Below are 12,500 nucleotides of genomic sequence, written 5' to 3'. Positions count from 1 at the left end.
TGTTCTGAACTTAAGATCAGCCTCATATGTGGTCTTGGTACACACTCCCCGCAGAACAAATGAAATGCATGTAAGAGAGTTTTTTCATCATTTGGCCCTCCATTTGGAAAGAATTATCTTTTGATATAAGAAATTCAGAATCCCTGGAGGCATTTCAAATTTAATCAAACTTTTGATCGTAGGCGATTTTAATATCCATATCAATAATAAAATCGATTCATCCGTGAAACAGTTTTAAAAAACTTAAAATCGCTAAACCTGCAACAACTTATCAATGAACCGACACATGAGAAGGGACATACTCTAGACATTCTGATCTGCAGTATGGATGATGACTCCATTTCGTCTGTAGCTGTAGACCATGACATGGAACAATTGAGACAGGAAATACTTACATCTAACATCACAAACAAAGCTACCAACGGAAATAGCGTGAATGAAGAAACTTTGTTATCTATTTTGGATAAATTTGCACCGCTGGAATCTAAAACCATCACAGTCAGGCCCAACACCGACTGGTTCAACGAAGACGTTAGAACAGAGAAACACCAGCGCAGACGAACAGAGAAAAATGGAGATCTTCTGGATAAGACGTGGACAGACAAATCTACAAAGCTACCAAACGATTCACCAATAAACTAATTTCGGAAAGTAAACAAAACCACACGAGAAATGCCATAACAAACACACAAAATGATTCGAAATGAATGGTCAAATTAATCATTGGTATGATAAGAACTGAGCAATCGATATCAAAATTACCCACATCAAACTAACTGTCCACAACAACTGTCTAAAACGTTTTCAGCCTTTGTAGATAAAGTTGCAATGATACGTCATGACCTCGATTGTCAAGAAGCGCAATCATTTCACAAGATAATCAAAACAAGAACAAATCACTATCATACTTGGAGCCTTCATCCGAAAATGAAATAATTCAAATATTATCAGTCGCCCCTAATAAAACGTGTTCTCTCGATATTGTTCCGACTTATCTGATTAAAAAGTTCAAAGAACTACTCGCACTGTCGATCATGTCCATTGTCAACGCAAGTCTAAAAAATGTCGATTTTCTAGACATATTAAAATATGCCATAGTACGGCCTCTGTTAAATAAATCATCACTAGATCCCAATAACATCGGAAATCTCCGACCAATTTCCAACGTTCACTTCGTTTCCAATCTCATCGAAAACCCTGTAGCAAACAGATTGAATCACTTTCTGACGACGCATAATATGCTGCCAGTTTTCCAATCGGAATACCTTATTGGACTTAGCACAGAAACCGCTCTGTTTCGTGTCCTCAATGACATACTTAATTCTATGGACCAGGGTAAATGTGTGTTGTTGGTGTTGATGGACCTCAGTGCGGCATTCGACACAGTCGATCAAAACAAGTGATTACAGAAACATTTTGGAATCAATGGAACTCCTTTGAAATGGATTTCGGCCTACCTTAAAAATAGAACACAGACCGTTCAATCGACTCGCCTATTTGGGCAATAAATTATATCAGATCTCCATCAACTTCATTGCGGTGTTCCTAGGGGCTCTGTTTTGGGACCACTCCTGGTTTCTCTTTATACTGCACCACTGACGTACATCTATATGATAATCAAAGGACATAGGCGACTCAAATTTTAATATAGAGCAAACTGCAACTATAATAAATCTTGACTCATTTTTATTTTTTATTTTGATGCTTCAATGCAGAATCACATAACAAAAATCTGCCAATCTTGCTTTTATCACTCAAGAAATATTGGTAAAATTCGACATATTCTTGATGAGAGCACTACAAATTTTATTGTTCATGCTTTTGTAACCAGAAGGTATGACTACTGTAATTCATTGTGCCGGCCAAAATGATACAACGTTTTCAAACTATTCAAAACAGAACCGCAAAACTGATTTTAAAATATAAAGACCCTACAAAAGAAATTTATATAATCTCCATTGGTGGCCAGTTAGTGAAAGGATTGTTTTTAAAACTTGTAGTATTGTTCGTAAATGCATAAATGATCAAGCTCCAGTGTACCTCATGAATTTCAGACTGACAATTTCCATTGTATAACTGAACTTTCCACGCACAATTTGAAGTCCAGAATAAAAAGGTTCTAGGCTTGATAGAAAAAGAAAGGTTATTTAAACAAATTAAATTATCAACAGATAATATTGAAAGTCGCATAGGATTTTCGGGCTAGACTAACCCCTACGAACCACTCCTTTAAAATATAGACATGTGTATTTTATAGTGCATTGTAATCATCGTCGTCGTCGTCGTCATCATCATCATCATCACCATCAATAAAATCATCATCATCATCATCATCATCATCATCATCATCATCATCATCGTCAAAATGCTCATTGCGCTATACAGTCTTTAGATTATTCCTCCTCAGCCGTACTGAGACAGATTTCCACTTCACACTGTACAAGTCCCCCGTTTGGCGTCCTTATTAGGGCTCTTGCGTATCTATCCGTAACCTTCGTTTACTTATTGATTCTGTGATGCTTAGCCAAAAGGCTAGTTGCCGACAGTACTGCGTATAAGGAAACAATATTTGTCATTTAATGATCCCATTGGCTGAAAAATAAAATTTTAAAAATAAATTAAAATAAAATAAATTCCCTTTATTCATCAAATAGGGTAAATTTGTCTCTAGGGTCTATTCCAAGGGAAGACTGGAATAACCCAGGCGTCAGCTGCAGTGCATCGCCGCAAACTGAGCTAGGGCGCGGTGACTTGCTCAAGGCCACACAACATAGAGGGTATTCGAACTCGGTAGCTTTCGGGTACGAAGAAAAGACCATACTGCTGAGCCACGCTGTCCCATTATTGAACTATTGAATACAACTCGCTATCTGTTTTCTTTTGTGGTCACATACTTGCCTTTTGCTGTAGTCTTTGGTCAGTGTCGGGCTATTAGTTTACGATCAGTCATTGTTTATAGATAGTATGCGCTTGGCGAAGAAGCTCACAGCATTGCCATCCGGAAGTATTACGGACCTATACACAAAACTCTGTGTAACCACGAACTTTTATAGTCTGGATAATAGATAGAACGAAGATGACGTCCCTATGGTCTTTGTTATTGCTTTTTTGCCATCTGCGTTTATGAGTAATTCTCACTAAACCGTATTAACCAGACTATAAACGTTTAAGGTTACACAAAGTTTTGTGTGTTGGTCCGTTATACTTCCGGATGGCAATACTATCTATTGATAGTATGCGCTTGGCTAAGAAGCTCATAACATTGCCATCCAGAAGTATAACGGACCAACACACAAAACTGTGTGTATCCATGAACGTTTATAGTCAGGTTAATACAGTTTAGTGAGCATTACTCATAAACGCGGATGGCAAAAAACAATAACAAAGACCTGAGTGACGTCAACTTCGAACTATCTATACAGTTAAGTGAGAATTACTCATAAACGTGGATGGCAAAAAAAAAAAAACAATAGCAAAGACCCGAGTGACGTCAACTTCATTCTATCTATAACGCCCGATACTTAATTCACTATCGAGTCAAGTGGAACATGTTGTTTGAATGGGCACGATCTATCTTACATTTCCATGTGCTCAAGGTTATTGGTCACATTGCAAAGTGTGCTCAAAATGATCCACGTAGTGAGAAGTGTTCACAGTTTGAGAAATATCCAACGTTACAATTCGTCATTTTACTCACCATGACTCATGGGTATGTTCACAACTTTCATAAACAAAGCAGCGTGTTTAGAGACATTCAAAAATGTTCAATCGTTGCACAGCAACAAATCATGTGATTGATGACCTGATTGGACGAAAACATGAATATAGATCGCTCCCATTGACTCCCCCTTGTATTCAACGCTGGCTTTGGAATTTAGCAGCTCTTGTCATCCATCTGTCATCGACCACGCTAAACATTGTTTGAATGTGTTACAAGACGAGAAGCAGCACAGCCTCGTCACCGAGGCTACAGCTTTACCATAACATCATAGTTAAAGGGAACAATACGCCCCTTGATCTGATTCGGACAGTCCGAATAGTCATTATTCAATAAACAATGGTAGGTGGTTGATAAACTAAGCGACCCTATAGGCATGCTTTTTTTTTTTCTTTTAGCGAAATACTCACCTTTTCTACCCATCTGATCAATCGTATTAAAACATAAAACTATGTGTAACCTTTAACATTTATCATCGTCTGATTGAGAGAATCTATTGAGAACTAATCACCCAAAACAACAACAAAGATCCGAAAACGTCAAACAAGATTAGATAAATGGCTCAGCGGTACATACATCGTCTCGTCTTTTCACACAAGTAAGCAATGCTGAGCTTGGTCACTGGTCGGATGGGTGATATTTATCGTGGAAAACTCTGTTCCTGAGGTTGGGCCATCGGGTAAGGCACTTTACACGCATTAGTCCACTCGACTCAGATATATGAATATGAATAGCTGTCCATGGGGAGTGATGGGCATTGCGACACAACCGCACACAATAAGTTTTGTTGTTTTTGTTGTTTTTTTCCAGCAGGAAATGGAATGGGTAGCTTCCCATGAGAAATATCGAAAACACTGACATTTCCACTAGAATTTTACAACGTGTGTGGCTTTTTGGTCTTGTGGTATTGCACTCGCCCTCGGACCGGTAGATTCCGGGTTCGAGTCCAACTCTGAATGGCGCCAAATTGATTCTTTTGAAAAGGTTGTTTACTCACATTCTCTCTCCGTTTTTAATTAGAGTTTTTATATAGCGCAATATCCATTCGAAGTCTCAAAGCGCTATACAAGGAGTCCAAGGCCAACAGCAACATGTTGGACGAGACATGACGCCTGTTAGGCGATATTACATTTTTTTTTCGAACAGAGCAACGCTGTTAATGGCCTGGTCCTCATTTTACACATGAGTACGGTGAGAGAATGTGAGTTAAGAGCATTTTCCAAAGGACTCAACTATGCGCCGAGCGAGGCTCGAATCCAGGACCTTCCGATGACAGTCTCTACCGCAGTTGCTGCACACGTAGTTACTCGTAGACTGCTGTCCTCCGTGATGTTACTCTTCACCGTTGAAGATGAGACTGGAGTGTCCCCTCCAGGGTGAATATCCTGGGCTGCTTGGGTAACCAGAACCTCCCTCTCTTCCTCCCTGGCGTAGTTCAAAGGATCGCACAGCGATACGTTTGGCATCAGTTTGGCTGCAGATTTCTGTAGGGTTTGCTCTATATAAGTGCTCAAGTTAAAAATTAATTATCCAGAAGTTAATTGTGAGAGGAGGTCCCGATAGCTCAGTTGGTGGAGCACTGGCTTCGTATCCCGAGATCGATCACGGGTGAGGTCGAGATTTTTTTTTTTTGATTCCCCCTGTTCACCCAGCAGTGATTGTGTAGCTGGGTCTGTTAGATCTGGCGGAAATACTTGGCAATAGACCAGCGTTCTTTCCAAGGGGTAGCAAGGAATTGCTATTGTCCGTTTCACGCAATAGAAACGAGGATAAGCTCCGGCTCCATGGTCTGATGGCTTTAAGGACTATTTGTTCTTTTATTGTTTGAGACAGGAAGAATTATAAACTGTGTAAACAGCAGCGATAGCAGCTGCCTACTTGATTTTTCAAAATATCTTAGTTTCCAATGGAAAAAAAGAAGAAAAAGTCACTTTAAATAGCTTTAGAAATAAATAATTTGCCCTTAGCATTATCCAGAAATGGTCCAAAGGCCTGAATTCTAGGTTCTAAGGAACTAAACCTTCCTTTTAACAAAGATTTATTGAGTCAAAGAAGCGAATGTTGTTCTGTAACTGGAGCCAAAAATTCGGATTTCTACAAATTTTCGTCGTACTAGTCAGGTCTGAGATAGGCAGCAGCAGCTTCTAATGGTCTCACGCTACTACAATGTTATGATGAACTATCCAGGCAGTGAAATCGTTGCCGCTCTCGTGTACAGTCGCGAACCCGCCCCTTCACAACACCAAGTTCAATTAGATGCTTTGCGGTTTCAGGTTCTTGGCCACCGAGAAATGGGCAAAGTGTGTTTTGCAGTTTATGGTACCGTGGATTGGACACACGTCAGGAAATTGGCCACAATATAACAAAATATTGCGCAGGACTTGAATCCGCATGTTTAATTTTAATAGACCAAGGAGTAAACAAACATTGAACACAAAAGGACGAGGACGTTTTAAAAACAAATTATTTTTGTTTGATTATATGTTTTGTTTTTCGGCTTTTATTTTTTCATTGTTGAAAATTTGTCTAGGTATTTACTCTTCCACTCCTACCAGATAACAATGGCTCCCACCCCCAGCCACCAAGTGGACTCGTCCTGGTCATGGGTCATTCTAGCTTGCAGCTTCTCCTGTGTCTTCTGCTTCTCTCTCCTTGGAACCTCCGTTGGAATGGCTCAGGTAGGTCCTTATCCCTTACTTTTCTTAGTAGGGGTCCGAGAGTGATCCACCAATCTTTTGTATAGAAATTTCGACAGTCCTCAATTGAGTCCAACAAACCAACATCGTGTATCAACCACTGTCACTATGTCCCAAACATTCCAATGCACTCTACTCTGTCTGACCTTTAGCCTTTCGCATCTGGCGTTGAATTATTATTATTATTTTTTTTTTTTATGTGACACATCGCCTCAATCAAACATGAAATTTGGGACCAACAAGAGTGTTGACTTAACGCGGATCCCACTGTATCTAAATTTATGTGGCCCCTCTCATAAATCGGCTTATATTATGTCTCTGGGTGAAGAAGATGTCGGAAAGTGATTTTAACCACTTAACTGCATCTCTGGAAAGATACATATCTTAAAAATTGGCCAGAAAACTGATTTGGGGAGGTATGAAATGGATGTATGGAGAGAGAGAGAGAGAGAGAGAGAGAGAGAGAGAGAGAGAGAGAGAGAGAGAGAGGAGAGAGAGAGAATGCTTACATTTACTTAAGGGTAGAGGAGGAGGAGGAGAGGGGGAAGAGAGAAAAAGGGGAGAGAGTAGATTATTAGGGGGTGAGAGAGATAAGAAGAGAGAGAGATAGATAGATAGATAGATAGATAGATAGATAGATAGATAGATAGATAGAGCTGTGTTGGGGGGTGGGGGGGGGGGGGCGGGGGATAGAAACTGTAAAGATTTTTCTTTCCGTACACAGGTAGAAATGATCGAGGACCTCAAGTTTGGAGCTGGGGCCATTTCTATTATGACTGCCTTTGCTGTGGGCTGGTCTACCTTGATGGGTAAAATGTTGTTGTTGTCGTCATCATCATTATCATCATTTTCATCATCATTATTTATAATTATCATCATCATCATCGTCATCATCACCACCCAAATCAACACGTAAACCTCCCCCTCCACACCACAACCTCCACCACTGCTAACACCACCTTAATTATTCTCCTCCTCCTCCTTCTCCTCTACCTCCTCCTCCTCCTCCTCCTCCTCCTCCTCCTCCTCCTCCTCATCATCATCATCATCACCACCACCACTACAACCACCACCACCACCCAAACCAACGCCATCACCTCCTCCGCCACACCACCACCGCCTACATTGCTAACACCATCATCATTATCATCATTATCGTCGTCGTCGTCATCATCATCATCATCATCATCATCACCATCATCATCATCATCATCATTCATCCCCAGGACCGTTAAGCGGTGCCATCGCCAGTGTCCTGTCCATGCGATTTACTATCATCATTGGCACAATCCTGATGAGCCTAGGAATGTTGTTTACAGCATTCTCTCATTCACTGCCGTCATTGATGTTTTTTTACGGAATCGTCACAGGTGGTCATTTCCAATAATAATGATGATAATGATGTAATAATAATAATAATAATAATAATAATAATAATAATAATAATAATAATAATAATAATAATACGATTTTATTTTGTAATAATAATGATAATGATAATAACACTGATGATGACGATGATGATTATGATGATGATGATGATGATGATGGTGATGATGATTTAATAATGATAATAATAATAATAATAATAATAATAATAATAATAATAATAATAATAAAGCGCTTGATTTCGAGAAAGGCGCTAATTATTATTATATATATTATTATTATTATTATATTATATTATATTATTATATTATTATTATTATATTATTTTAGTTATCGATATAAGATTATTATTATTATTATTATTTATTATAATTATTAAATTATTTATAATATTATATTATTAATTAATTATATTATTATTATTATTAATTATTATTATTATTATTATTATTATATATTATATATTATTACATTAATAATAATAATAAATAATAATAATAATAATAATAATAATAATAATAATAATAATAATAATAATAATTTTATTATAAATTATGTGTAATGAATAAATAAAAACTTTAACCAAATTTCATATTTTACTATACATTCAGGTTCTTGTATCTAAACCGCCCTGACTTAATAACCCTTGAAAGACATTTTACCTTTGAATTTTATTTTCACGCCCCAATCATCCTTTTTTTCTTCTTCTTTTTTGTGTGTGTTTGTGTTATGGACAGGTCTTGGTCATGGCATCGCTTACTCCCCTTGTATCGTCATTATCCAACACTACTTCAGAAAGAGGCTGATTTTGGCCAATGGAATAATGACGTCTTCATCTAGTTTCGCTATCCTGTCCCTCCCATACCTCCATCGATACATACTGGACGAGTACGGGTGGCGATTTTGTTTCGCCCTTAACGCGGCTTTGCTTCTCCACATCATCGTGTTCGCCTCCTTCTTCAAGCCGACGCCTTTTGAAAAATCTTCCTTGATCACCTTCAGCTGTAGCTCCTTCTTTTCTCGCCAGGGGGATGCCAGCAAGAATGGGAGCGAGTACGACGACGATGATGACAATATAGATGATGATGATAAGGATATTCACTCAAAACAGTGTGGCGTATTGGACAGGAAAGCAAATTCGAAAGATTATATGAGAAAAGCTCACTTGGACAATTTGAAAAGCTGGGAAGAGAGGTTGTTTTTGAGTAAAGATAGCATCACATCAGGGAAGATGAAGATGGTGATCAAATCCACGGATAATATCAGCCTGGGTTCTAAGACTCTGTCCCTGACGAACACGTCCAAGCCGTATATCCCTATCTACATCAATGGCACCCCAAAATTGAGATCTCCGGTCAGTGATCTCATTGCAGCTCATTCTCCCTCCTTAAGGTGAATATTTTAAAACCACCGTGGTCCACCTATACTTATTTGCAGGTCTGATAACCCAATTTATTATGGGCGTCATTCTTGTAATTGAAATCTCAAAAAATGACGCAAAGACCTGCGTCTCTGTACACCTCGGTCGGGGTTCATGAGATGATTTAAGTGATTTTCAAGTATTAATACAATATTAATAATAAACAGTATTTCTCTTTAAGTAGAAGCCGTATTGATTGTCCTCAATAAATGTAATCACCTCAAGTTTTATACCTAGAAAATTATATTTTTAACATTGAAATCACTACGAAACCAGGTGCAGATACGTGTAGGTTAGATAACGGAACGCAAATATTTTGGTATCTTCTTCTTCTTCTTTCCTCTGATGGACATCTATGGCTGCAGTCCGATATCTGCTATGAAGTCTGTGGTCCGCTTTAGGTCCTCAGCCTCAACATAGAGCTTTGTGTTTAGTGTTGTCGGGGTGACCCAGTGGTTCGAACGTTGCACGTTGTATAATGGGCAATCCATAAGCACATGTATTTTGGTATGATCTAACACTGTTGTAATGGGCAAAATTTTGCTTTGGTTTGAGAGTATTCCCATTACAGCAATAAGCCCATAATAATTTGGATTATCAGACCTGTAAATAAGTGCATGTCGCTCCAACATAATACTGTTTTGAAACAATGAGTCATTGTTAAGGTTTTTTCTTTTGATTTTTATTGTATAATATTTTGAGTATGTGTCTCATGAAAACATTTTCATGTGTGTGTATCGCCACCACCAAGAGCCAGAAGCTCTTAGTGTTGTGTTAATCGTTATTCATCCCACCCATAAAGTTTGTTGACCCCCCCCCCCCCTCCCAAACGGAATCGAAATACCAAAAAACACCCCCCCCCCCCTCCAACATCTTTCTTCTTCTTCTTCTTCTTCTTCTTCTTCTTCTTCTTCTTCTTCTTCTTCTTCTTCTTCTTCTTCTTCTTCTTCTTCTTCTTCTTCTTTTCCCCACTTGCTAGTCTGTAACTTCAACATTTTGAAGATTCTACAGACTTACGCATTTTCTTTCACTTGATATAATATGAGATTGTTCCACTGCCTCAAAATTGGAATAAAAGAGTACACAAATGAGCGCCTTGTCTTAAGTGGAGAATCATGACCTCTGATCTCTTACTCTGTTGAATATCACTGAGAGCTAAATTCACTAGGTCGTTTAGGTCTATCCAAAATATTACTCTTTTCATCTCTTTGTGCCCCCACCCCACCACCTACCCCACCCATTACCTCTCCTCACCACACCCCTTCCCATCACCTCTCCATTTTCTCCCAGGCGATCTCTACACTCAGAAGACGGGGACATTTCAAAACTTGTCCGTGACAAATCTGTATCTCAAATAAGCAACGGGTCGGCGTTAACCCTGAACGATTCAGCCGGCCTTCACCCCACCTCTAGCCCCATGGTGAATCTCGCTCCCTACACAACCGCTAATGATGCCATCCCAAAGTCTCCGACCTTGACCCTGACCCCACGAAAATTTGGACAGCTGAGAAAGACGAGCAGGACCAGCCATTTCGGGAGCAGCCTGGTGTTTGCCTCATCAGACTTGGGCAGTTCCATCATGTTGCCTACCCTGGCCATCGAGGAGATTAGGGGATGTGATGATGTCGTAGATGAGGAAGAAACCATGAGAGCTAGGATCAAAAGGTACAGCGTTCAAAACCTTGACAGAAAGAATTCAGATTTATTTTAACGGATGATGATAATGATAATGATGATAATAAAAATAATGATGATGATGATGATGATGGTGGTGACGATGATGATGAAGATGATGATGATGATGATGATTATGATGATGATGATGATGATGATGATGATGATGATGATGATGATAATCAATTAATATATGAACGAATAAATAAAGAAGCATAGATAAATATATTAGTAAATAAAAATCGACATCATTCTTATATTATTGCATCTTCATACTGAGTGGCTCTGCGGTCTAATGGTACATATCCAACTTGTCATCTGATTGGAATTCCTGTTTGCAATCCACGCTCTGAGCGGCACTAAATTCCGATTTATTTCCTAGCAATAATTGTAATTGTTTCCAACTACCACATTTCAGAAAATAACAATCTATACCACTGCCGCAACCCTCAATAGCACCACCACCAAATTGGTGATAATCTTCCGCGGATCCGAGGAATTCCGGGATTTTAACATTTTCTTCAAAATTTTCTGCTTTTTTTTGCAGTGTCAAACGTTTTTCTATTAAAGACACTCAGGCAGCTTCGCGGTAGATTCTTGGAAAAATCACCGTCATGTGTGTTAAATGTTGACACTTGTGATCAGTTGCTTTAATTTGGATGACACTCGCATCACTTCTACCACCACTCACCGACTACCATTACCACATCAACCACCGCCACCACTACCACTATCATGAATACCACTGTAGCAACTACTTGGGTGTGTAGCTACGCGGTATGGTCTTTGCCTTGTACCCAAAGGGTTTCGAGTTCGATTCCCCACAGAGCAGTGACGGTTCATCTCGCTGCCTTACGCTTGACGCCCTAGTTATTCCAAACTTACCTTGGAATGTACACTTAAGACAAGATCCTTTTGGGGATGAATATTTAACAATGTATAATTAAACCACCATCCCCCACTCCCCCCCCCCCCCTCTCCCCATTCTAGGATTACAGGTTGCAAACTTCTGTGGTTAGTCTGTGTTAATGCCTTTTTCTTCATGAGTGGGTGCGGCACGCATTCCATTCACCTTCCCTCCTACGTTGCCAGCAAAGGAGTTCCTTCCCATCTCATGGCTAACATCTACTCAGTCCTGGGCGTGGTTGTTGCCACGGGGCGGATCTCAGGGGGCGTGGTCTATAACAGGTGAGGGCGTGTCTTCGGCTTTCAGATGATTGCAGCTGCTGTCATAATGTACTACTACTACTACTACTACTACTACTACTACTACTACTACTACTACTACTACTACTACTACTACTACTACTACTGCTGCTGCTGCTGCTACTACTGCTACTACTACTACTACAACTACTACTACTACTACTTACTACTACTAACTACTACTACTACTACTACTACTACTACTACTACTACTACTTACTTCTCTACTACTACTACTACTACTACTACTTCTACTACTACTACTACTACTACTACTACTACTATACTACTACTACGACTACTACAACTACTACTACTACTACTACTATTACTACTATTACTACTATACTACTACTACTACTATTATTTACTACTACTTCTACTACTACTTCTACTA

General features: G+C 39.2%; 1 protein-coding gene across 3 annotated transcripts in view; it reads left to right on the top strand.

The window, feature by feature from the left end:
* LOC144979700 (uncharacterized) overlaps positions 1–12,500 on the top strand; it is a 73,104-nt gene that overhangs the window by 5,732 nt on the left and 54,872 nt on the right. For 2 of the 3 annotated variants that reach the window (XM_078926627.1, XM_078926630.1), the window contains exons 2-7: positions 6,274–6,400; positions 7,143–7,223; positions 7,641–7,784; positions 8,541–9,195; positions 10,514–10,888; positions 11,888–12,085. In XM_078926627.1, the coding sequence (XP_078782753.1) occupies positions 6,280–6,400; positions 7,143–7,223; positions 7,641–7,784; positions 8,541–9,195; positions 10,514–10,888; positions 11,888–12,085 (1,574 nt within the window). In that variant the 5' untranslated portion in view covers positions 6,274–6,279. The remainder of the gene's footprint in view (positions 1–6,273; positions 6,401–7,142; positions 7,224–7,640; positions 7,785–8,540; positions 9,196–10,513; positions 10,889–11,887; positions 12,086–12,500) is intronic. The other variant, XM_078926629.1, reaches the window with a different exon arrangement.

The sequence above is a fragment of the Berghia stephanieae genome, chromosome 9 (assembly GCF_034508935.2).
Source record: "Berghia stephanieae isolate SIO BIC M18660-M18661 chromosome 9, UCSD_Bste_1.3, whole genome shotgun sequence".
NCBI classification, from domain to species: domain Eukaryota; kingdom Metazoa; phylum Mollusca; class Gastropoda; order Nudibranchia; family Aeolidiidae; genus Berghia; species Berghia stephanieae.
Note: the sequence above shows the minus strand (reverse complement) of the source record. Positions and strands in the feature narration are given on the sequence as shown.